The sequence below is a fragment of the Syngnathus floridae genome, chromosome 5, assembly GCF_059516105.1.
Source record: "Syngnathus floridae isolate MCC-2025c chromosome 5, RoL_Sflo_1.0, whole genome shotgun sequence".
Taxonomy (NCBI): domain Eukaryota; kingdom Metazoa; phylum Chordata; class Actinopteri; order Syngnathiformes; family Syngnathidae; genus Syngnathus; species Syngnathus floridae.
The window spans coordinates 6,480,557-6,505,689 of record NC_142417.1 but is presented as its reverse complement, the minus strand read 5'-3'; the positions used below and the strand labels follow the sequence as shown (position 1 = coordinate 6,505,689).

General features: G+C 41.5%; 4 protein-coding genes across 9 annotated transcripts; 3 read left to right on the top strand and 1 right to left on the bottom strand.

Annotated features, from left to right (window-relative positions):
* Nucleotides 1-1,121: 1,121 nt before the first annotated feature.
* Nucleotides 1,122-4,419, bottom strand: selenop (selenoprotein P). Of its 3 annotated transcripts, none has more exons than XM_088375018.1 (5): nucleotides 4,309-4,419; nucleotides 3,513-3,747; nucleotides 3,219-3,431; nucleotides 3,006-3,123; nucleotides 1,122-2,739 (listed from the first exon to the last, which is right to left on the bottom strand). In XM_088375018.1, the coding sequence occupies exons 2-5, from the start codon at nucleotides 3,716-3,718 to the stop codon at nucleotides 2,407-2,409; spliced, it is 870 nt and encodes a 289-aa protein (XP_088231144.1). In that variant the 5' UTR covers nucleotides 3,719-3,747; nucleotides 4,309-4,419; the 3' UTR covers nucleotides 1,122-2,406. The 3 variants fall into 3 exon arrangements, with proteins under 3 accessions (XP_088231144.1, XP_088231145.1, XP_088231146.1); XM_088375019.1 differs by having other exon boundaries at nucleotides 3,513-3,750; nucleotides 4,309-4,379; XM_088375020.1 differs by having other exon boundaries at nucleotides 4,329-4,372.
* Nucleotides 4,420-6,290: 1,871 nt separating this feature from the next.
* On the top strand, nucleotides 6,291-10,220 carry zbtb35 (zinc finger and BTB domain containing 35). 3 transcript variants are annotated; one of them, XM_088376244.1, is made up of 9 exons: nucleotides 6,291-6,439; nucleotides 7,244-7,376; nucleotides 7,457-7,558; nucleotides 7,736-7,880; nucleotides 8,130-8,238; nucleotides 8,316-8,504; nucleotides 8,586-8,961; nucleotides 9,057-9,187; nucleotides 9,390-10,220. In XM_088376244.1, the coding sequence occupies exons 2-9, from the start codon at nucleotides 7,259-7,261 to the stop codon at nucleotides 9,915-9,917; spliced, it is 1,698 nt and encodes a 565-aa protein (XP_088232370.1). In that variant the 5' UTR covers nucleotides 6,291-6,439; nucleotides 7,244-7,258; the 3' UTR covers nucleotides 9,918-10,220. The 3 variants fall into 3 exon arrangements, with proteins under 3 accessions (XP_088232370.1, XP_088232368.1, XP_088232369.1); XM_088376242.1 differs by having other exon boundaries at nucleotides 7,457-7,570; XM_088376243.1 differs by lacking the exon at nucleotides 6,291-6,439 and adding an exon at nucleotides 6,548-6,679 and having other exon boundaries at nucleotides 7,457-7,570.
* A 142-nt stretch (nucleotides 10,221-10,362) lies between these two features.
* On the top strand, nucleotides 10,363-18,733 carry nim1ka (NIM1 serine/threonine protein kinase a). 2 transcript variants are annotated; one of them, XM_088376246.1, is made up of 9 exons: nucleotides 10,363-10,839; nucleotides 11,435-11,538; nucleotides 14,358-14,428; nucleotides 14,512-14,572; nucleotides 15,325-15,627; nucleotides 15,715-15,827; nucleotides 16,819-16,940; nucleotides 17,053-17,199; nucleotides 17,463-18,733. In XM_088376246.1, exons 5-9 carry the CDS (start codon nucleotides 15,341-15,343, stop codon nucleotides 18,222-18,224), a joined length of 1,431 nt encoding a protein of 476 aa, XP_088232372.1. In that variant the 5' UTR covers nucleotides 10,363-10,839; nucleotides 11,435-11,538; nucleotides 14,358-14,428; nucleotides 14,512-14,572; nucleotides 15,325-15,340; the 3' UTR covers nucleotides 18,225-18,733. The 2 variants fall into 2 exon arrangements, with proteins under 2 accessions (XP_088232372.1, XP_088232373.1); XM_088376247.1 differs by lacking the exon at nucleotides 14,358-14,428.
* Nucleotides 18,734-19,105: 372 nt separating this feature from the next.
* creb3l3l (cAMP responsive element binding protein 3-like 3 like) lies at nucleotides 19,106-24,756 on the top strand. Its single transcript, XM_088376245.1, has 10 exons — nucleotides 19,106-19,272; nucleotides 19,880-20,023; nucleotides 20,683-21,052; nucleotides 21,255-21,376; nucleotides 21,468-21,560; nucleotides 21,783-21,889; nucleotides 22,146-22,214; nucleotides 22,290-22,374; nucleotides 22,450-22,543; nucleotides 23,571-24,756. The coding sequence occupies exons 2-10, from the start codon at nucleotides 19,880-19,882 to the stop codon at nucleotides 23,984-23,986; spliced, it is 1,500 nt and encodes a 499-aa protein (XP_088232371.1). The 5' UTR covers nucleotides 19,106-19,272; the 3' UTR covers nucleotides 23,987-24,756.
* Nucleotides 24,757-25,133: the final 377 nt, after the last annotated feature.

Sequence of the window (25,133 nt, the reverse complement as noted above, 5' to 3'; positions counted from 1 at the left end):
TATGTGTGTGACGTGTGCTCACACCTAAATATGCGTGTGTGTGTGTGTGAGTTTGGAATACTGGCTTGTTTGTGATCCACATAGAGGCACACTGTGTGAATGAGTTCACGTCGTGTGTGTGCTTCACTCTCCTTGGCCTGAGCGGTGGTGAAGAAGATGAGGTGGGGGTGCAGACCCCCGGAGAAAGCTTATTGGCCAATTAAGACGGAGGCTGTGTACCGCTGCTCTGTATGGGGGCTGATTGAATCACACTGACCGCCACTCACAGGACATTGCGGCTAATTAGCCATAAGTCACTCTTCCCCTTGTATTGGCTCTTCAGCCCAATTACGCCCACACGGACAAGGTACACCTCGGCCTAACTCATCTCCTCCGCTTGCTTGTTGACCTTTTCAGATGGAGGACATTCAGACACATGGCTCTAAGATGATGCACGTTGATGCTTGATGAGCAATGTGTTATTATGAAAATGAAATAAAAAGGCTTTATTGTGACACAAAAAACAACTTCTAACATTTTGTTTGCCAATAAATGATGTTTTTCTGTTGTGTTAGCATTAAGTAAGCTTGCACAACTTTTTTCTCGACTGTCAAATTAGTATTTATTTGTCAGCATGTTTTTTTTTTTTTGGGTGTTTTAATTGTGCTCAAAGATTGCTGCTAAGCGACAATGCAAACATGTGCTAAAACTAACAAAACATTAGTTTAACAATTTCATTCAATCGTGCAAGTAATAACGTGCCTTGTAAAACCAGAATTCAGAGACTTATATTCCTGAGCTGTATAAGCTTTTGTCTTCTTTACGGAGCTTTGTCGCCATCTGTTGGACACATTTGGTACGTGTCATGTCATAATATTAATTTAGACATGAAATAATTTATTGTTTTTGAGAGCTACATGAACATGAAATAATTTATTAGTGTGTTTTTAGAGCTGTTATTTTTAATTCGTTTAAATGTATCTGTTTTTGTCAGCAGTTTATGTGATCAGTTGCACTGGTCAACAATTTTTTTAATTCATTTTTTTAATCAGAAAGGGAATGTTTTGAGAGTTTTTTTATGTTGATTATGAATGCCTTCGTTTTTTTCTCTCATTTTTTAATGCAAAAGACAAACACAGAAGAAGCGATCCAATCAAAGTTAATTTCACTGTCTTTTCACATCATGTATAATTCACAAACTCACTTTTCAATACATTCCTCTGTGGGGGTATCAGATTTCCGGGTGACATTTTACCTTCCCGCAGAAACCATCATTAACCACAGTGTGTATTACAAAAGTCATCCAAACTTCATTCATCTCTCTTTGTGACAGTGCTTTTTTTTTTTTAACTTTGTTTAGCTGTGTGCAATTTGCAAGTAAATCTAGTACTAGGAAGAAAAAAAGATATGTGCATGAAAAATTGAATTAGTATTGTGCTTAACCATGTAATTAATGTGCTTTAATAAGCCAATGCATTCGAGCTATGCCTTCCAAAGATTAGTTTCTCATGCCAAACTCTCTTACATTCTTTACTTCAGTGGTTTTAGCTGCATCCTCCTCAACAATAATATGTAGATATATACTATATAGTTCTTTTTTTTTCTTTCTTCATCATCTATGGTGGAATGTGTAGTGACAGGCAGTCATGTTGGTTGCTAAGGAAGTATGAAGATGTGATACCTCTCCACCAAAAGACAAGCTTTGGAGGAGCTAACGTTAGCCAAGGAGATTTGGAGATCCTTTTTTTCTTTTTTGAACCTATCATGTGTTAATCACTTGCCCATTGTAGTTTTTTAAAGCCTTGCCTACAAGACAAAAATCCTACTTTTTGAAAATTTGTCTTAAAGTCATACTCTTACTTTTTCAAAACAAAAATCACAAATAGTTGAATTGTTAGTTTTGTCGTGAAAAACTGTCCACCATGTTCCTTCATGACCTGTCTCCCATCCCTGCCATCCTGACTTCACCCAGACGCCACTAGAGCGTAGTTTATGCGCCTGGTTTCATAAAAGATGGAAGGGTTCAAAAGGGGAAAAGGTCAGTTGGGAACATGGCGGTCTAACGGCACGACGGGTGACGTGAGCTGGTGTTCCTATTCGAGAATGATATCACGGCCAGCTTTACAGATGGCCTCATTCTCAGCTCGCGACCCCCGGGGGTCAGGGTCACTGTTCCGGCTGAGGTGGCTGTCAGTCGACCGGGGACGAGCGTCACTGTCAGGTCTCGCTGATGTGATTGGACTCGTCCCTCCCGTGTCACTGTCATGTGGCGGGTAGCGCCTCTTGACAGCGTCACAGGGTCGGCTCGACTGTCTCGCCCAACAGCCTACGTCAGTGTCAGCATCAGCTGGCCGCAGTCGCGACATCACCGTCGGAACCGGCGGTCCGTCAGTCGTACTTGGATTTTCACCTCGACTTCTCGGCTGCTCACGGCCGCTGCATCACTGGCGCACCCTGTGCCTCCTGGGGCTCTAAGTTCGAGTGCCCCGGACTAGCCTGTTCCCCTAAACTGTGGTGATTTTGGCTTTGGACTTGGTGGTTTCCGTGCTGATCATGACTCAGACTGGGGTCGTGATTGTGGTGCGCGTGCTGATGGTGGTGGTGGTGGTGGTGATGGGGATGAGGGTGGTGGTGATGGGGGTGATGGTGGTGATGCATGTGATGGTGTTGACCATGATGTCCTGTTTCGGTGTCAACTGCTGGGACAGCATCGGGATGCACTTCTGTATTTGTTTGACACTCTGGTGGGATTTCAGCACTCTGAAAAATTCACATGCAATAAGTTAACATGTAAAACCGTGGCAGCTTGTAGTAGTATAAAACCAAGGTGCCATATGTACTGTACATATAAATATGTGTATATGTATAGGGTTGTAACAAAATTTGACTCAGAAAATGGGTTTGATTTAACCAAACTGAGTCGAATTATTACATTTTAAAATGTACCGTCCTTGAATTATATCCCACCTCAGATGGAATCGTCTTTTGGACTTTTGTACTACTCCTACTAATCATAATAATCATACCTCATATGTGCAAGTGCCACATAAGCGCTTGCAGTAGGTATCCTTGATGGCACTCTCAATGTGACCCTGGCCAATGATGGAATATGGAAGTGAAATCTGGCGAGTAAGGCGTCCACATCTGATGGTTAAAATGTAAAAGAAAAGAAAAATGCATCATCAACTCTGCCGTAAATTGAGTTTGCAAAATGCACAATCACATCCAGTCGTTCAAACCTGTCATAGATGAAAAAGTCATCCTTGGCTCCGTTCAGCACCTGCCACACGTCCGGCTGGTGTTCTTCTTGTTTGAAGAGCGCGATGTTGGCGGACAACCTCTGCTCCAACATGGGATGCAGATGTCGTGCTTGCGCCCCCTGATGGTTGACCACAATGTAGGTCACTTGATTCAAACCCTGACTCTCCATCTGCAGGCGCAGGTTATCCATGCTAGATGGAGCAAAAAAAAATTTTTTAAAATGTTACAATCTATTATTCCTTTGCAGCAGAAATTTTACAACTACTATTTACCTGGATGCCTGCACCAAACAGAACAGTCAGCTAGCCTGCAAAAGGGCCACTACCGTCACCCGGCCCATCGTGGCCTTCATGGGTTCCACCGTCCCGATCTTCCAATCGGGCGGCGGCTGACAGCGTGGCCCGCCGTCCCCCTCGCTCTCCGCGCTGCCCCCCTGGAGCAGGCAGAGAGCGAGGAGCAGGCTGAGGCTCGCCCACATGCCTCCTGCTCCTCCTTGTCTTTCCTTATCTGTTGAAGGAGAAAGACAACACCAGAAATAAAATATCTCTTGTGCAAAGGTGTCCATCAGCAAAGGATGCTTAATGAAAAAAATGTTTATTGCATGTGGCACAAATTATAGTGCCCCCCCCCGAATAAATTACAAATATTTGGTCGAAACTAGAGGTACAATGATTTATCGACTAATCGAACACTGATTGATTATTAGATACCTTTCTTAGTTTAAAAAGTAAAACTTCTGAATTTCAGATTCTTCTGTGATTTCTTTAGACTGCCCATCTGTGTTGAAACAAGTTCAAGCATTTCCTTTTACTTTGGAAAGCAATGATCAGCATGTTTGCATTTTTTTCCGTGACACGTTACAACCAAATCAGTAACTGAATCGTAAATAATTTATGTTTGAGCCACTTCTACATTGTTAGTTTACTCATTTGTAAAGTAAACAGGACAATTCCGTCACACAATCTGTTTCTGTGAAATTTCTATGGAAGTAATGAACACAAATCAGGCATAATCAGTAATAATCAGGCTGTGGATATATATAAATATAATTTCAAAAGAGTCTGATACCTTTTTTGTCGAAAGCTTGCCCCTGCACGGCGTTGAGTTGCAGCAGCCCTTGTGCAAAAACAAGTGAGCCCTCAGCTGCTGCCTCTCCTTTTATACTCTGCTTGTTTTTGTCTGCCTGAAAGCAGAACAAAGGTCAACCTGATGTTTTTCCTCTTTTTTCTTCTTCTTAATTTTGCTGATGGTGCCATTTTTTTTTTTGCTTGCCTAATAAAGTCACATCCGTTTAATTGTGAACATTTCATCAGGTTGGAAATGATTGGTGATATCTGTCAGATTGATAAATGTTTTAAAGACAAGAATGTATTGGGGCATGCATTTGCTTTGCAGTTTTCAAAGGAATCATTTAATTATTTCCTTTTTTTTATTCGCATGAAGGAAGTTAAAAACAAGTTGTGCAACACTTTTGGAGAGAGGAGAGTTGGAAAGGAACAGAGGGCGGATCTCTGGTTGGTGGCCAACAATTTTGTGCAAAGTCCATATAAAGACAGGCTGATTAAACTATTCAACATGTGCAATAAGTTGAAGAAAATATGTATTCCTATTGAAAGTGATATTAAAAGTTAAGGTAGGGAACACATAGGAAGTTTTGGGTGTCTCGCTTTCATGCCTCTAAAAGGTTGCATCAATGTGTTTTATGGTTTCAGCTGTGAACGACTTTTTAACTGTCACGAAAAGGCACATATAAAAAGGCTCAAAGTCTGAGCTGACAGTTGAGTGCATGCAGAAGCAGCACGGTAATGAATTTATGGGAGACAGAGGATGGTCAAAGGTCATTTGACCCGAAATGGATTTTTTTTTTTTGCAGAAAAGGCAATAAAGACTAACACAAGAGCAAGTGAAAATCAACATTTCTGAACCTTGATGGCTGCATGTACACAATATGCAGGGTTTTCTATCTACAGTGGTGGACTTAAAGGAAATTAATTTGTTCTTGAAGTCATCATGAAGCTTCATGAGATTTTATGAGAGTCTTGCATAACATCCCATAGGTAGACCTATAACTGATTAGAAGATGAACTAGAGGTAAAACTTTCTATTGCATAATTATACATGCATGCAAAGACAATCAGAGTTGTCCTTTGATTGTAAAGCAGATGCACCCACTGACGATAAAAGAGACATTGGTGATCCAGGGTGCCCTGCCCGAAGTGGATGATTCCTGAAACTCAATGTAACTCATTGACAAAGGCTGGCACCACACAGCACATGTTGACCTAACAAGCGCCCCGGTTTAGTTTAAATTACAAAGTGCTTGTCAAGATTGCACGGCTGGGCCTTTATGACTTATGCTATGACCTTCTGAGGTTCAAAGGGGTATTATCACGGTTTATTGTTGTGACCTCAAAATGGTACAAACTGGAATTTGGCTTTAAAATTGTTCTTTTCAGACTGTTCCAGTTTTACCTAGTTGTCCAGTGTCACCTGATGTCTTGTTCTTAGCCTTTCTTTAATCCGCTATGTATTTTGTCACATTTAAAACTTTTTACCTAGTTTATTTAGTGTAATTGTTATACAACCAGACAATATCCATGGATATCATTATTATTGCAATAATAAGCTTGTATAGGCTGCAGCTAATGGAATAATAATGATAATAATAGTAATAATAATAGTAATAATTAATAATAATAATGGTCAGCTATAGTTTAATTATTTTTCTCTGATTTCAATGCTATTTGCACTTCACTGGAACGAATGATTGATGCAATTTTTATTTTATGGAGTGACTCTGCTGACCATGGAAAAATATAGCGTTTTATTTGAAGAATTTGAAACATCTCTGCTCGCTTAGACAGACTGTCATAGTAAATATTAATAAAGGAAAGAAAAAAAACATGACTTGATATTCCACACTAATGTCAACAAAATTTGATCGTTAAAGAAAAATAAACACGAATGAGAGGGTTGTAAAATTGAGAAGGGCCTTTGCATTACTCTACGTGAAGGACGCGGGGTGGTTGCTAAGCAACGAGGGGTCGGTTAAGGGCGCAAAGGATTCTGGGCATTTGAGGCCTTTGCGTCCAACGACCGCCCTTTTCGGAGCAAGCTAGTCAAGCACCACCAACGCTCCGTACGTCGAAGGAATGCTCACCGACAAAGAACTCTCCAAAGAGTCATAAACGACCTCGAGGTATGCTTATCTACACTTTTTGTCGTGTGCTGTAACCTGTAGCGGTCAGAATCGGGACATGTGTCCGGAAAAAAGTGCATTTTAATGCGCGGTTTGATGACGTAATGTTGATTGTCAAACGCGAAATGGCGAGCATGCTAAGGGGCCCGTCGTCAATGTTGTCTCCAGCGCTCAGCTGCTGCTCAGTGTTTATTTGGAGCACTTTTTGTCACAGGAATGATTACATTGTCATTTTTTTAGGTTAGTCAATTTGTTTGTTTTTTAGTGACCATGTCTCCTGTATCGAGTTTGTTGTTTTGATGTGGGGCGTGCTAACATGGAAGTAAACTAGCAGTATGGTTAGCTTGGTGACATTAAATATGTCACATTATATACCTCATTTGGGCCACAATGAACACCTCTTGTTGCCTTAATAGTCAAGGTGCACATGTATTAAATAGCCTGGATTTAAACTTAGTCCGTTGGATTTAGTCATTATTTAATCAGCAAGTTTCCTACTTTACGACCAGTCATTCAGGAGCCTCATTTGGACATCTCCCATGTGCACTGCCTTTCACTTAATCTTGTTTTTTGGGAGGGGGCAATTAATTAAAACTTGTAGATGACTTACTGTAGACACTCGAAAACCCTAATTGTGTATACATGCAAGCATTTTAAACTATATATTGATCAACAAGACTAGTAGTGGTCCCGAGACTTTTGCACATTACTGTAGGTTGAAGTCATGTTCATACAGATTCAAATGCATCTTATTCTCCCCCTCGCCTACATACCATGTCTTTTGTTTTTCTTGTTGCATTTTAGGAAAAGCACTGAATAATGGCAGCTGAAGTCATAGAAGGCAGTGAGTTCCCTGCTCACTATAAAGTCATGATGGACAAATTGAATGAACAGCGACAGTTGAACCAGTTCACAGATATCACTTTGATTGTAGACGGTAGGTGGATTGTATAGATTTGACATCTATGACTGGAATTGCACCTTTGCACCAATTCAAATCTATGTTTCCTTTCGCAGGACACCAGTTCCGAGCACATAAGGCAGTGTTGGCAGCATGCAGTCAGTTTTTTCACAATTTTTTCCAAGATTTTACCCAAGAACCCCTGGTGGAGATTGAAGGTACACTTTCTGGTAACTCATTGGCTAATATACCTTTAATTTGTTTGTAGCAAAGTGTGAAATGGTCATTTGAGGAAATAGGCTTGTTAAGGTATGACAAGCTTTGAAAATAAAATTGCAACAAGTTATATTCCTAAACCTTAACCACCACTCCTACTGCATGGTTGTTCTCTACAGGAGTGAGCAACATGGCTTTCCGGCACCTGATGGAGTTCACGTACACAGCCACGTTAGCTGTTGCGGGTAAAGAGGAAGCCTTTGATGTGTGGAAGGCTGCTGAATACCTCCAAATGCAGGAAGCCATCAAGGCACTCACCAACAAGTGAGACTTTTTTAAAATTAACTTTGTTTGAAAGGCTTTTTGTTTGACGAAAACACAATCGCCTTGTTTCCGCATGACAATTTGCATTAACGTTTTAACCAAACTTTATTTTTGCATATCTTATCAAAATTGGCGATTCAAGTGAGAACTGGTCGTTATCAATACATGCAATGTCATGTTTTGGAACCACCTCGTAAAAATGTTGTTGTGGTTGAGTACATGAAATGGAACAAGCATGTCTTCTCGCAGGATAAATGACTCGACTTCAGTGATGCCAAAAAGCAACAATAAAAAGAGGAAGATTGCTGAGACGTCTTGTGTCATCACAGAAGCCCTACCCACGGTGGAAGGGGAACCGGTTCGTAACCATTAATATCGCCTTTTGGGAGAAATCTTTTAAAACGCTGAACTGATGGTCTGGATTTGTTCTTTCAGGTGGAGATACAGATGATAGGGGACACTGCGATAGAGGTGGAGGAGTCCGGGCTGGAGGAGGTGGTGGGAGATGTTACAAAGAATGTCCAATCAAATGACTCCGCCTTGGCGCTGCTGGCTGACATCACCAGCAAGTATCAGCAGGGGCAACCTCCACTTGGGGTCATCAAGAAGGGAGCCATAGAGGAGGTGAATTGAGCTTCATGCTGGTTTGTCTTGTCTATTTTGACATCTGAGTTTATTAATATGTTCGCCGCTGTGTTTGTACAGGAAGTCCTGTATCAGGAAGAAACGGTGACTGCTTCCAAGGTGCTGGAGAATGTGGCGGTGGTGGAGGTCCAGATTTCTCAAGAAGACAACACATTCTGCTGTAGCAAGTGCGACCAAACCTTCAAGATGTACTTCCAACTCAAGCAGCACATGAAAATGCACCACAGTCTGGTGAAGAAGCCACATGTGTGCAGCCACTGCGGCAAAGCGTACACGCGGGAGGGAGCCTTGAATCAGCACTTGAACTCCTTCCATTTCGATGCAGAAGAACAGAACCAGAACCAGAAAGCCCCAAAGAGAGTTCACGTTTGCGAGTACTGTGAGAAGCAATTCGACCACTTCGGTCATTTTAAGGAGCACTTGCGAAAGCATACTGGTAAGACCGAAATGGTTTGTGTATCTTTTGATGTTTCAAAACAAGGAAATTATGTTTACATTGATCATGTTTACCTTTCTGCGCGTAATCTGTAGGTGAAAAACCGTACGAATGTCCTGACTGTCATGAGCGATTTGCCAGGAACAGCACACTGAAGTGCCATATGGCGGCCTGTCAGAATGGGAATGGAGCCAAGAAAGGACGCAAGAAACTCTATGAATGCCAGGTACGAGCCAACACACAAGAGTCAAGCCACCCTTCTTTTCCAATGAAATGTAAAGATTGCGCAACCCCAGTGCCCTTGCAGAAGAGACATTCAAATGGAAACAAAGTTTGTCCGGGTAGTGTTGTCCCAAGTTATCAATAACAATCGGCCATATTATCAGGGCGTATGTCCAGAGCTTAAGATGTTTTTCTTCGTTCTTTAGGTATGCAGCAGTGTCTTCAACAGCTGGGACCAGTTCAAAGACCATCTCGTGAGCCACACAGGAGACAAGCCCAACCACTGCACCATGTGCGACTTGTGGTTCACTGACCCCCAGGAACTAAAGGCGCACCTGAAAGACATTCACTCCATAGAGGATGACAAGTCGATCGAAGAACTGGCCGTCAGTGACGCCGCAGCAACTGCGGCGCTCACCATCACCACGCAAACCATCGAGGCCACGGAAACAGTGCTACTGGAAGACGGCATCCAGGTGCAGAACATCACAGTGAACCCAATCGAAGTGATGGAAATGGAAGAGTCGGCCACGGTCGTGGTGGAGGACGGAGGCGTGGCCGAGATGTGCGAGGAGGATGTGGAGAGACTGAAGCAGGCCGGCGTGCAGTTCCAGATGGTGCGCATGTCCTCCGGCGACATGAACGAGGAGCAGGTGGCCCACCCTCAGGTGGAAGTGGAGTTGGAGGAAGAGATGGTGAACATGGAGGAAACGATACAAACGGTGGTTGTATGAAAATACGGGCCAAAAATCGCATGGATATTGAACACAAAGTTCCTGTGTTTTGTCATCATGTTCTAACTTCCCGAACTCTGACACATGGATCATGTATTTATTGAAAAGTTGACATTCTATCTATGGCAAGTTGGGCTCTGAGTGATCAATTTTTTTTTTCATTTGGGTGTTTTTCGGCCAGTTCACCTGCCAAATTGATTTTGGTCAACAGCTTTTATTCCTCAGTGGTCATGTTATGGTTTTGCTCAAGCTAACTTTTTTTTTTTTGTAGAAAAATAACAGTAATAAACTATTTGTATGGAATTGTATCATTATTTATGTCAGAGCAGGTTCCCACCGTATTGGCATAAACATGACAGAAATGAAAATCTGTGAAATTAGAGAATTTCCAGCGGCATACATGATTATCTCCATGGCACATGAATGAGTGGGATTCGTAATCGCTTTATTGTATTATATCTTGTATACTGCTCTACTTAATGTGGTGATGTGTGTTGATGACGGAGATGTTATTGGCCTCCCAAAAGTGATGTATACCTTGTTTTTGTCTATCATTTTTAATGGGCTGGAAGTAAGGTTTCCCAGGTAGGTAGTGCATAATAATAATCAGTTGTGAGGCACAAAGAAACTTGAAGTTTATGTACTCAAAAGCTGTTTTCTGCACTATGAGATTTTAACTTAGGTTAGGGTGGTTTTTGGCCAGACCGCCCCCGTAGTAACGCCCACCTTTTCATTAGCCACTGAGCGAACGTCACAATCCAGAAGCTTCCTCTGATTGGCTCACTCGGCAGTCACTCAAAACAATTTCCCCTTGACAACAGAATCAACCCGGGTAGCAGCTGCGGCGGTCAATGTCACCATCCGTCTGGCAAGATGATCTTTCGAGGGATTCGGTGGAGCTTTCCCCATCAAATACATTAAGGTAACCGATGTTTGTGTATCCACCAAGATCGTAATCTAGTTTGTGTTTTTAATAGAAGCAGGGTGGATCATGGGGAACGGCCACTGCAAGTAGGTGCTAACAATTGACTCAGTGGACGCAAAATCACTTAGTGATGCACTTTTAAGATTGTGTTTTCACACCGTGTGAAATGAATTATTGTTTTAGGTGAATGTTTAATTGCCCAGACATTTATGAACCGAGTTTTGTTGCTGTCCAGATCTGTGATCTTGTCATCGCCTGGCACACGCACACTCTACTAATCTAATTGAGGATAACTGATTTACTAGCTAGCAGAGTTTGTCTCCGGCACCTGTTGCCTCCCGATGGGCTTCAGTCTACTTCATAACCGTTTTCTTTGTATTTTTTAGAAACGAAACACTGAAAATATTTGGAAAAACATGCATAAAAAATTGCCTTTTAAGTTTGCATTAGTTGATTATGCACAATTGTGCATGTCTTCCACCTGCAACACCTTTATAATACACGTAAGCTCTAAAACAAAACAAAAGTCACTTTAGTCGCAGTCGGTTCCTCATCACAGATTTTGATTTTCGTTATTTTTTTCTCTTTACAGCTCTATCGGGGAAATTACTTGGACGTCAGTGAAGCAGCTGCAACCAGTGACATATTGCTGGTGTTGGAAAGAATCCTCGTACCTCCAAAATCATTGCTTTTCAGGTGACCCCCAAGTTTGTTCCATTATTATTATTAACATTGCATCATCAAACAAAAAAAACATTGCAGTTTGACAATGTGTCATATTTGCATTATGGATTCCACAAAGGGGCTTGCCCCTCTGTATAGTCTTCATTGTTGCACTGCTGACCTCTCAATCCTTGTCAACCGTGCATCTCAATTAACACGACGGGGAGCTTTCTGTGAAGAGAACCTGCTGCATGTGTGTGTTTGCAAGAGCACTTTTGTGTCTATATTTACTCAAGTGCACTTATACAGCGTCTGAATGTGTGTGTGTTTCCTTTGCGCCCAGATGCATGCCTGTGGTGTGAAATTGTCAGCGTGAGTGAAAACGTACACGGGCGAAAGACAGACAAATCCAATTGAGGCAGGAAAAGTAAAACCAAACTGGTTCGAATGGAACAGTGTACCTAAAATGGAAACTGTGACTCATTTTTGATCCACAGCTGTGGTGGATGGGCTCTTGTGCTTTCCACTGTTCAAGTGTGTGAAGAGGCTGCTGATGCTAGCAGTGTGTTCAGCAGCAACGTGCAAACTCCCTCCGGGACTCTCAGACAAATCACCTCGTGAATGGACTCATACTCAGCTTCTTGGCTAATCAAGGGCAAGGGCACACTATTTGTTTGCCATCACAAGTGGCCTAAAGATGTTCCACAAGTCTAGGGCACATTTTGACATTAAATATTTTGATAAATTATTGTGCCCGAGACTTCTGGAACACCCTGGATTGCAGAATCCTTTATAATAAAGTTCAACGTAATCTGGTGGATGCTCCACAATCCCCAATTTGATTTCAGAATTTTATCGAAGTAAATCATAGAAGTGAAACAACAAAATGTGCACGAGATGCAGATATTATTGTTATCCACCTGGGGTTGCCACTCACTCATTCCATGACTTTGAGTGTGTGCGGCTTTAAAAGGTGAGTGACATGGGCAAATGAGATTATAAATTACTGTAGATTCTCAACACAGTTAATGGATGATTGACCAAATAAGGTCTGTTGCAGGATTTTTCAGTTTTAGCAGATGCATATGGTCCACTTGGGCCATCTTAATTGATTTAATATTTTGATTTAGCCTCTAAGTGGCGAAATAGTTTTTGACTAGTCCTCACCAAAATATTTTTTTATTCCGTCTTTTTAATGTCCATTGATATAGTAGAAGCTTAAGTTTGTATCAAGACTACTCCAATAAATAAACAGTACACAGCTGCACTCGTAGCTCCTTCAATTATGCTCATTTAACGTCTGTCCTAATGCGTTCTTTGTGTGCACTAATCCACCCACCTGTCGTATTTAACATAAAATCGCTCAGGTTAAATGCAGCGTTGCACAACGGCAAACATGGTGCTGTGTGCTCTTTTTCTTGACACACTCTCTAATGGTGGGCGCTCGGTCCTCAGCCTGACATAAAGACAAACACCCTTGCCAAGCAACCTGTTGTTTAGGAGCGATGAAGCACTGGACAATGTGGAGAATACGGCTCATCTGCATGCACTGGGGGTGTGGAGTGCTATTTGAAACCATTATTGCAAATGTGAATCCACCTTTTTTTAGCTGCTTACACCAGCAACACAAATGAATAGCGTCAATTCTTAAGAACATCTCATTTCCCGTTAGTGCTCATGTGTTTACCTCGTTCTTTCAGTTCTTTATATTTACATGCACAAAAGGCCGGGATTCTCTATGCATGTTCTCGTCGGTTGCCCGAGATCAATGCTGAAATATTCATCCATGGTGTTTGATTGCTAAGAGATTGCACATCTAAAAAAAGACCCTTTGATTTTGTGGCATAGTTGTAACATGGGGCTCATTTTAATATGGAGATGAATGAGTGAATGTCTCTTTGCCTTGTTTTTTTTTTTTACATTAACATGTAGAGGGCAGTAGGAAAAGATATAGTAGTTCTTTTTTTTTCTACCGAATTTACGGTATTTTAAGTACAGTTGCGTAAATTGACCGTTTCGGCCTCACTAGTTTGCTGCCTAAACAGGATGCCAACATTTTTAAAATACAGAGAGGTTGGCAAAAGATCATTTTGAAGCACAAACTGAGGTGACTGCAACCAGCAGTCACAAATATGTCACCTAATGAAACGTTGATCAGAACCAAACAATCAGATGGTGAATCTGCAATCCCCATTTAAAATGTTTCATTGTCACATGTTCCATTCATTAAATAATTCTTTCTCTGAACTACTTCTCAATTTATCATTAAGTGATCAGATCCACATGATAGGGAAGAAAATGATTAATGTTAAGAAATGACCGGCAATAGTCTGTGAGCTATAATTTTAATCCTATGATGACTTTCCCCTAAAGGAGTGTGTAAACAAGAAACGGATTAGTTGTGTCTTTTGTTTTGGTGCGAGAGAGTGATGAGGATGTGTGTCTTGTTTGTTCTGGCTCTCATAGCAACGTTAGCCTGCAGTGGACGTGCACGGACATGTCAACCACTTTTTTTATTTGTTTTACACAGGAGGTGATCTGGATTGCTTACTAATATCATAAATGTCTGGAGTTCAAATTGAAATAATGGCATCTCAGTCTTAGATTTATTCCAGATAGTGGCAATAAATGTCTGCAACCCTGACACCATCATCTGTTTCTACCACTTTCCTACCGCCCTCCGCCCCTCCACTCCTTCCCCCCCCGCTCAGCCCCGCTAACCCTCCTCTTCAATCTGTGTTCTATTTAAACCTCGGACACTCAAATGAGCCCATTTTAAGCCACACTGACCTCTTGAGTAAACGCCTCTATTGTGGATGACTCTCATAACGCTTCCTCTTGCCCGTCACCAGCTTCTTCCTTCGCCCACTCATTGAAGGCTACGACTGACCATCTACCACAGACTCATCTTGAGATTCAACAAGTATATAAATTCTTTCAAAGTCAAAGGGAAAAGTGCTGTAGTGGAGCTTTATTATTTTTTCTTGATTTTTTTTTATTTTTAAGGCATGACATTTGGATAAAGACACTGACATGAATCAGCTGCTAATGGCTCATATAGCTGAAGGTAAGTTTTTTTTTTTTTGTACTGTATATAAACATTACTCGTTATTTTTATTATGTTATGTGTATGATGTTGGTGTGGAATTGCCTCCAAAGTCAAACTGAACTTTGAATTTGAGCCATCAAAACGTGTCACCGAAATTTTGAGATTCTTCAGCTTTGTGAAAATCCAAAGTCCTATAGCCATATGTCTGTTTCTTTTTATTTGGCTGTATGTGTGTATGTGTTTTGGGATGCCACCAAAGAAGCATGGTAGTGATGTCAAAGAGATAAAGTGTGATGACAGCTGTATTTAAGCATATTGTAGAAAAGGTCCTGGCTACTTGTACGAGTGCCTGTCGTTGAAAGCGTAATGACTACTGACTAGCCTGAACATTTCTTGTGCAGCAAATACAAATTGATTTGACATTATTTCCTAGAAAAAAAAGGAGAAAATCCGTTTTTTTGACATTTCTTAAAAAAACTTCTATTCAACCATTGACTTGAAACATGTTCTGTTGGACTTTTGAGGTTCCACTGTATTGCTACTATTGCAAAATGTATATTAGTGTAGATCTTTTTTTGGGGGGGGCTGACTCCTGAAATTGAATAACAAGATTTTTACAGTCTCATCTTTGTATGAGCAATGTAGAACTTATATAAGACGTTGCACGGAATACTCTTGAACAATACAATATAAACATTGTAACAGAATGTTTTCTTCTTCATCACCAACTGCCATGAGGTAAACCCCCCTCTGCCCCTCCCTCCACCCAGGGCACCCGTTGGCAGGATGACCGCCGTCTGCCCCTCAGAGAGCAGCCCGGAGGGTGTCGAAGCAGGGGCCGATGCCGCGGGAGTCGCAGGGTGCAGCTCCGTTTCCGGGGTCGACACCGGGGAGTCCATTGAAGACTCTGCGGGAAGTTCTGTTGGAGACCCAGCGGTCGTCCACCATGGCCAGAAATACACACGCTGCAGCACCCAGGACAGCTCCGACATCAACACAGATGACGAAGGCGCCAACGTCCGCCGGCTCACCCCGCTGGAGAGACTCAACCTAGATATGTGCCAAGATGAGAGGCAAGGCTCAGATTTGTCTATTTTCCGCCCCTCTCTTGCTCTTTTCACGACATTTGTGTTCTGTTTTATATTTTGGTTTGACAACAGGGTGGTTCGTGAACTAACAGTGGGCAGAAGAATCAGCTTCTACAAAATTAGGGGCGAGATTGGCTGTGGAAATTTTTCCCATGTCAAGCTGGGAATTCATGCACTCACTAAAGGTAACTTAAACCATTACCAGACTTTACCTTTACTGTTTGCTAAACTGAAATCTCGCCAGTTACGTTGAAGTCATCTATGATTTTAATTCAACTCCTATTTCTTGATTTTGGTATTTAAACTGAAGTTTTGTTTTCCTCTAACAATGATTTTTCTCGCATACTACACTTTGCACAATTTGTAAGTTGGGAGGTTTCACTCTAATTCTCAAAACATAACATCGGTTACACTGCATGAGCTCGGCTCCTGCTGTCCTGGTAATGAACAGCGAGCAGTAACGCTAACCGAAGTGTCCCTTTGCTGTCGTTCAACATAAATAAGTGATGGAGTCCCTCACAAGGGGATGATTGAGGTGCAACACTGAATTGATTGTCTGCTGACCTTCAACAATGATTAGAGATCTCCTCGATTCCTAAGTGACATGACTCGCAAATGTAAAAACAGAAGTCGGCTGCTGCTTTTTTTTTTTTTTTTTTTTTTTGTACTTTGTGTGTTGTGCTTGTTTGTTTAACATTTTATGTACTTCCTGACGATGCGCAAATTATTTGTTTGGTTTTGACAATAGGATGCATTCAGGCTAACCGACGCTGAATAATGCATATGGATCCACAATTAGATATCTCTGCACCGTTTTGTATATTCAATTACCTGAGGCCTTTTTTACTCGTGTAAATAATTTAACAGTGCATTCATTTAAAAGTCTCTGTGGTGCGTTATTGACCATTTATTAATACAGCGTATTAGCATTTTGAAAGGGTCTATGTTTTGATGGAGGGTGTGCATTTTGATTTTTTTCTAGTTGGTCAGGCCAAATCAAGAGTATCAGTAATATTTGACACCAAATTTGTGATTTTGATTGTCAATGGAAGAAATTGGATTGGCTGGTGTCCCAAATTATTTTCTTACCCAAAATTCCCCTGCTTAACTTCCCTTCAAAATGTAATCAAAAGTTTTCAAAAAGTATTTTTCACTCTTCTCTCTCTGCAACACCAGACAAAGTGGCCATCAAGATCCTTGACAAAACCAAGCTGGATCAAAAGACCCAGCGTCTGTTGTCCAGAGAGATCTCCAGCATGGAGAAATTACATCACCCTAACATCATACGCCTCTATGAGGTTAGACATTTTCATACTGTTTTTAATTTACCCATTCTTTTCTTGAGTTGTTCAGCTTTAAAATGTATCATGACACTGCCATCACCTTCTTTCCTCTTTTCTGAATGCGAAGGTGGTGGAGACATTGTCACGGTTACACCTAGTGTTGGAGTACGCCGGGGGTGGCGAGCTCTACAGCAAAATCACCACAGAGGGCAAACTTTCAGACGCTGACAGCAAAATTGTTTTTGCTCAGATCCTGTCTGCTGTTAAACACATGGTTGGTATGATATGCATAGAAAATCAAGTTAAAAAAAGTGCCCTGAACATGGAAGTGGTAGGAAATAAATATTTTAAACATATATAAATAGGTGAAAACATTTCTGTATTGTATTAATAATTTCCCACCACCTCTTTGTCATCCTAGTCTGCTCTCCACTCTGTCCCATTCTCCTTGCCGTGTGTCCTCATTGTCTGAACATTGACTTTAATGTTTCATCTACTGGGTGTTTTCTTTTTTTTTTTTTTTTTTTTTGCCTATAGCATGAAAACAATATAATTCACCGTGACCTGAAGGCAGAAAACGTCTTCTACACCAGCAGTTCTTGCGTCAAGGTGGGCGACTTTGGCTTCAGCACCATGAGCCATCGCGACGAAACGCTCAACACATTCTGCGGCTCTCCGCCTTACGCTGCCCCAGAGCTCTTCCGGGATGAAAACTACGTGGGTGTCTTTGTGGACATCTGGGCCCTGGGAGTGATGCTGTTCTTCATGGTGACGGGGACCATGCCATTCAGGGCGGATACGGTGGCTAAACTGAAGAGGTGCATCCTAGAAGGCACCTTCACGTTGCCCTCCTGGCTGCCGGACGCATGCCAGAAGCTTATCCGGGCGATCCTCCAACCCTTGCCGGCAGACCGCTGCTCTGTGGAACAAGTGATGAGCAGTGACTGGATGCATCATGTTGACTTCCCACGGCCCTTGGAGCCTTTCAAGCTGGAGCCATCTTACCTTGTGGAGAGTAATCCATCTGAACTGGCGGTGGAGGAGATGGAAGTAGTCACAGCTCTAGGGACACTTGGCATCACTTCAGAACACATTCTGAACAACCAGGGAAAGGACTGCAGGAGTTCTATCACAGGCGTATACAGAATCCTGCTTCATGGCGCTCACAAGAGACGCGCTCTCGAGAGTATACAAACAGCCACGCAGGCGGCTGGACCAAAAGCAACTAAAACTAAAAAGGAGCGTCTAAAAGTGTACCGCAGTTTACGGCACACTTCCAAACTCTGTGTGATTCTGTGACATAATGCTAGATTGAATTTTATACACAGTACTGTACACATTAGGCAAAACTGAATTTTGGTTTGAAAAAAGTGACTTTAATGTCCAGCATTAGGCCATCACGTTATTTGGAAAATGAAATCTGGCATTTATTTTCATATTATTCATTTAGTAAGTGAAATTAGTCTCTGTGAGAATGTTGTTGATTGATTTATATTTTGACACAGACTTGAGGTAATCCACAATATTTGGAAAAGTGATTTCCTAAAAGATTTGTGGTCATTTTGGATGGGTGAACGTAGCTCACACTTGACTTTTGGCATGATGTAGCACAAAACATCCCATTATAATAATCAAATCACTGTAGAGTGCACAAAGTCTTGCATGCACGTACATGTGTTGTCTTCAGGATAAGCTTTGCATTTGCAATGTATTTAGGCTTTATTGCCTTCTTGCCTGATGTATCTCTATGAGATGTTCCGCAGGTTATTGGCCTGCTTAGAAAAGCCAATAAATGACTTGTTAATTTATTTTGAGTCTACTTTTAGACCCACACATACACACGATATGTGAACTTGAAAAAAAAAGAAATGTTTCAACTGTCGTGACCGCTTTAGTCCTCACGTCGCAAAATAAAATATCAAAACGCTAAACTACTGTATATGTAGTACAATTATGCGTGACATTGAAGTTGTCGTCTTGTGTTGATCACTTATAATACGTAAATTAGTTTACATTTCTTTGCGTTCCTGTTGATTTTTTTAAAAATTTTGAACTTTAGTTTTTAGTTTTTTCCCCGATTGTTATTGTGAATTCAAGCAGAAATGCGGAAAGTGCGTGCAAAACTTCATTTCCCACAATGCATCGTGTAAGGGCTGCCGGAAAAAGTAATACATAGCACTTCCGCCTTGAGGCGCTGACGCAATTTTTGCCTCGTTGGAAGGTGTATTCCACAGAAACCGGAAACGTTGCTGCTGACAGTAACCGTTCAACATACAGACGAGGGGAAAAAACACAAAAGACGGCGAAACTCAGATACTCTCATTCGAGTGGCATTTTACCTTCTGTGGTAAGAAAATTAATTCCCATACGAAGTCGTTGTCTGGAACAGTGCCGCGTGTTTCATTACATATAGTGTATTGTGTTATTCAAGCTAATGCTAAGCTTCATTATCATGAAGATCTAGCATGTCCGCCGTATGCTGTAATCAAAGCGCGTTTTTGTAATGGAAGTGATTTACTAATAGTACACAAAAGATGCGTGTCACTGATCATATTGATCTGATTCTACTATCACTGGGTATTGTATTAACGCCTAACAAATGCATGAGTATTAGTTTTGCCTGGGAGTGGTCAGTCACATTGCCCCTCGACCGCAGCCTCACAATCAAATTCCAACATGAAAACATTCAGGCTTTAACTCGTAATATTTTACTGCATGTTAAGATGAATGTCGCCTTTGTGTTGACATTGCAAGCACATCACGTGAGGGGGCGGGGCACACTAGAAGATGAGGTCATGTTGCGAGTGATGCAACAGGAAGGCCACACCGTACATGGGAAAGTCTGGAAACCTTTGACATCTCACATGACGGAGAAAGTCTGTTTTGGCTGTCTTTTGTGACATAACCTCAAGGTGGTGTTTTGATTTATTTATTTTTTGATATATCCATGGCAGATGGCAATCACAGAGGATCAAGCAAACATGGATGGAGCAGACCTGCTTGGTTTGCAGTTAGATGACGGATTAGTTGGATCATCTGAGGACCAGCTCTTTGCTTACGTCAGTACGCTCATGGATTCGTGGCACTCCGATCAGGATGTAAGGCTTCCACATAATGTCTTTTTCATGTCATGAAATGATATGATAAAATCTAAATGTAATGTTATATTCATATAGTTCTATGATCCAATTTATTTACTGATCAAAGTAATTTATTGATTTGTTTGATATGTTTGTTTTGTCCCTGATGAGGAAGTTGAAACAAATATCACTTTTCGTGATGCTGGAAAGAGACTGCCTACTAATGTGCAATAAGATTATTTAAATATTAATTACAATTACGAATTAATTTAACCAAGCAGATAAATCAATTCTCATTGACTCTAGCAGTACCTACAAAACGCCACCAGGTGACAGTATAATTCTGCAAACACATTACTCTTTCCTCATCCTCAAAAGTCTAATTGTGTTTATGTATTTTTTTGTCGTTAGTGTATCATAATTACACAACAATTAGATTAGATAGAAAAACAACTCATTTGACTCCTTTGTAGTTTCTTCTGTCTTTGTTTTTTGTTTTTATTAATTATAGCCGTACAGCATTGGATAATCAGGCTAGTTTGGGTTCAACTCACATGATGCAGTTGACTGAAAAATATATATTACTGTGCGAGTCAGAGAAGCTGCAAAGAGGAGCAATATATATTTGTAACGTCTCAATTGTATAAGTTTGTAATGGACCTGTCTTCCCTGCCCAGGTGCTCAGCTTGTTCCAAGAAGAGGACAATATAGAGAGACACTTTCCCTCCACTTCCCCATTAGGCAGTGATAGCGGCATCTCCGACTACAGCGGCAGCGCCGACCGCATGGAAAATGGCACCCTCGTGGGTTGCCTGAGCCCAGAGGGCGGCGACACCGACCTCTCTCACAGTCCCACCTACTCCAACCCAAGCCCGACGTGCTCCGAACCTGTCTTAGTTGCTGAGGAGCTCCAATCAGAGAACCCGGAGGCGTTGACGGTTCAAGCGGATCACAGCTACTCTTTGCTCAGGGGTAGCTGTGAAGACACGGATGTCTTGCAGAGTGTGTGGGCAGAGAAGCTTGACACGGATGTCTTCATTGATCTGGGTATGTGTCATTCTTTTTAATACTGTTGATTGACAAGTGCAAATTTACCAGACTTAGGCAGCATTAATATCACTGAAATCAAGGACAATTTTATGAAAGCTGATGCGATTGAGACCTGTCTCAACTCTTTGTCGCTCGTCTCACTGACATACTGAATACATATTTAGCTCTTAGGTTAAATCTCTTCACATTGTGCCCGCAGATAATTTGGTGACTGAGGAAATGGAGGATGACTTTGCCATTGACTATGCCAGCGAGCTGCCTTGTACGCTTGCCATTGAGGAATCGACGCTGGACGCCATGCAGTGCGACAACATGGATCAGGTCAGTTCATTTAGAAATCACTACAATTGTTTGTCATCATCCCAAAATGCAAAGAAGACTATTTGCAAAAACTATTGTGACTTTTTTGTAGTTCCAGTTCAAAGAAATTGTGCTCTCAGAGGAGGAGAAACGGATTTTGGCGAAAGAGGGAGCCACCATTCCCACCCATATGCCTCTTACAAAGGTAACCTCAGCCAGTGGAGAATTATAATAGCTATTTGTTTGTTGGACTAGCACATCGAATAATTTACATGAGATGCCTCAGTGACATAAAGCGTTTTTTTATTCAGCTAAATAAGTGATTTATACGGCGTTGCATCATGCACATAACAGGAGTTCACCTTTTCCCGTGTAGAATGTGTGTTAATGGTGTGTTGATGTAATCACGTCGTTGTTGCGTACGCAGGCAGAAGAGAGGACCCTGAAGAGGGTCCGGAGGAAGATTCGCAACAAGCAGTCGGCTCAGGAGAGCCGCAAGAAGAAGAAGGTCTACGTAGACGGCTTAGAGAGCAGGTGCGACAAATTTCTTCTACATTACAATGCAAGCCAGACTGAAAGCAATGAAGGGCACACTTGCAAGTGGGTTGTTATTTGTTTTCCAGCCAGCTCACTCTTTCGTCTCCATTCAAATGCAAAAACTTCACATTTCTCTCTAGTATCTCTCAGAACACTCACTTACCGGAGGAGGTCATTAATACGTAAATCGCATCCTACGAATTAAAGACAATCAGGAAGGGCGCTAAAATCTTCTACTGTCATCCCTCCTCAGGGTGGCCGTCTGCACCGCGCACAACGTGGAGCTGCAGAAGAAAGTCCAATTACTCCAGAAACAGAACATGTAAGAACACTTGATGATGCTTCGACTCACATTCATACAAAATAACACACACTACCTCTATTTTCTTTCTCACAGGTCTTTAATCGAGCAGCTGAGGAAATTGCAGGCCATTGTGAAGATGTCCACCTTGAAGGCCAGCACGACCAGCACGTGTGTCATGGTGAGAAGACGTCCTTTGTGTTTTGAAAAGAATGACTTTCCTTTTTTTTCACGCAGCGTGCTTTCTGCCCTCTAGGTGTTCTTGCTCTCTTTCTGCCTCATCGTCTTCCCGTCGGTCAACCCCTTTGGCAGCAACACGGACAAGAAGGAACTCTACCTTCCCTCTTCCAGTAAGCGCTCTTGAACTGCACCGGCCTTATATTATGCTTTTATTAGGCTCGTAAAATAAACACAGCAGGAGGATTAAAAACAATGAGAATTGCAAATCGTGGACGTTTGATGAGAAGGGCGCTGTGATTAAGACTTTTTAACACTGCGTTTTTATATTTTGTGTGTGCGTGGCTATTTAACATGTGTTTACCACTAGAGCCCAACAAACAAAAACGGGCTTTGTTTTGAGGGCGACAAAAAAAACTAGCCACTCATCATTATTTAATTTTTGTGTTTTCTGGAGCAAATATTGCTTCTAACGTTTTGGGGGGTGGGGGGTGTAAACCAAACATGCCAGTCCACCTATATTAAATAACAAAGAAAATACTTTTAAACGTCAACCTCTTCTATTGGTGTCATTTACGTTATTTGATTTTGCTTACATATTGAAAGTGTATTTTCTCTGGATAAGTAAACATCCAATACATTCAATTTTGAGGGGTGATAACTATAAACACAATTGAATGTTTTTGTTGAAGAAACACACAACAGAAGATGTAATATACCAACTCTCCAAGTTATTGAATCATGCAGTATTTAAAAATGAGTTACTGGGCAGATAACTTAGCCCCTTAGTATTTCAATCATGCAAATTTGCATTTCAAGTATAATCAGTTAGACTGTGGGCAACAAAAACGAGATTTGTATCCCATGACTTCAAAGTTGCCAAGTTAGTAATTGACTGAGACATGTGATTTTCCCACTCTGATATACACGCAAAACAGATCAATTGTAAATGTTCACAATTAATTGGTTCGCCACAAAAAACTAACCACGAGTCAGTGGGGGTCTATTGTAGTCAGTTTTTGCATTGTACGTCATTCCTGCACAAACTAAAGTGATGTGCAATAGAAAAAAAAATAGTTTTATAAACAAAGAAAAAAGAAAACTTCTGTTGAATTCAGCTGATGTCAGTTCGTAGACATGTGTTATCATTTAGATGCTCTATTCAACTTTCTTCTGTTGTTTTTGCGTTCACAATTGCAGTCATTTCCCGAACGTTGCGCTCGCTGCCGTCAGAGAGCACCGACGCCTTGACCTACCTGGAACCCGAAGACAACGAGCCGGATCTTCTTCACCTGCTGCCTCAAGCCGAGCTGGAGAACGTCGACGTTATCTTTGCGGGCGGGAAAAATAATCACACCCCCGACTACGAGCGCGTGGAGCAGTCCGACTCGGAGACGGCCGTCAACGGCAATTCTTCAGCGGACTACCCTGCCTCCCCGCAGGTAGCAGAAGTGACTCCAGGGTTGGGCGGTGGGGCTGGTGGCTTACAAGAAGGCTCCTTAGATTCCGTAGTGGTGGCTGCTGTCGCGTATGAGGTCCCTGGGACCAAGGGGAACTGGATAGACCGGAACCCTCCATCCGTTATATTACAGCAGCACCGTTCCGATGAGATGTAGCGCGGTTGCATCCACAAGTATCAACTTTGGCTGTTCCACTGTATTTTAAAAAAAGAAAGGGAAGCTTCTGGTCATCCCAACAGCCTTCTGATTACTACTGTTACTTAATTTGCACTTTTTTTTAATGACGTTGCAATGGGCAAAAAGGACATGCTCCGTCAAGAGGATATTAAAATACAAGCATGTATTTGAAAAGGCCCCCAATCCCCCAACAAACTAAAACTAATAGTTGTTTTATGGATTCTACGCAGTAGTAAATTAGCTTCCATCCTTCATTGCTTGATAGATGAGTAGGCTGCTTGATTAAAGTGATTTGAATCTGTTGCATCATAAAGCCATTGCAGGACATTTGGCCATGTACATAGATGACTTATTAAGTGTTTCCCTTGCAACAAGGGTTTCCGTTGCTTTGTGTAAATGATCTCCCGAATCCCTATGATACTCTTTTGTTAAGATAAGGAGCGATTCTTTTTATATACCTGTCCAAATCGTGCAAAATATAATGTTGCACAGAACAATGTTGTGCAGTTAACTAGAGTCCAAAAATGTAATGAGCTGTTTTGTCAGTGAGACATTTTTAGTGTATTTCTATGTTACTATAAATGGTAATGGCATATGCTCTGTATTATGACCAGTTGAGATTTTAGATGTGAAGAGGGAAAAGGCACTGATTAAAGAATAATGAAATGTCAATAAGCTGAACTGATTGTAGCTTTTCTGTACATTGGACCTCTTTACGTATATGTTAATAAAGTTTTTATGCATCAAAACAGTTCTCTCGTCATTTATTGAACTTCATAAGCTTTCCCACACCGTGTAGCCCGAATAATCAACACACACCACTAATAGTCTCTCCCAACTCAGCAATTCTTTTAAATGACAACTTTTTCTGAGCAGACTTAGGAGGAAAAATAAGTCTGATCACATTTCACTCTGCATGATGTCATGATAACTGAGAGACATGCAACAATTGGCCATTTGATGACTCGAATTAAGAAATGGAAAAATATTCCCTTTTTACTCCAAAGTCCAAGCTTGCCTTGTCACATTCACGCAGCTGCACAGTCCCGTGCTGGGCAAACAATTTGTAATGCATTAGACATGACATCAACCCTTTTTGAAGGGGGAAGTAGCATCAGGTGACTCA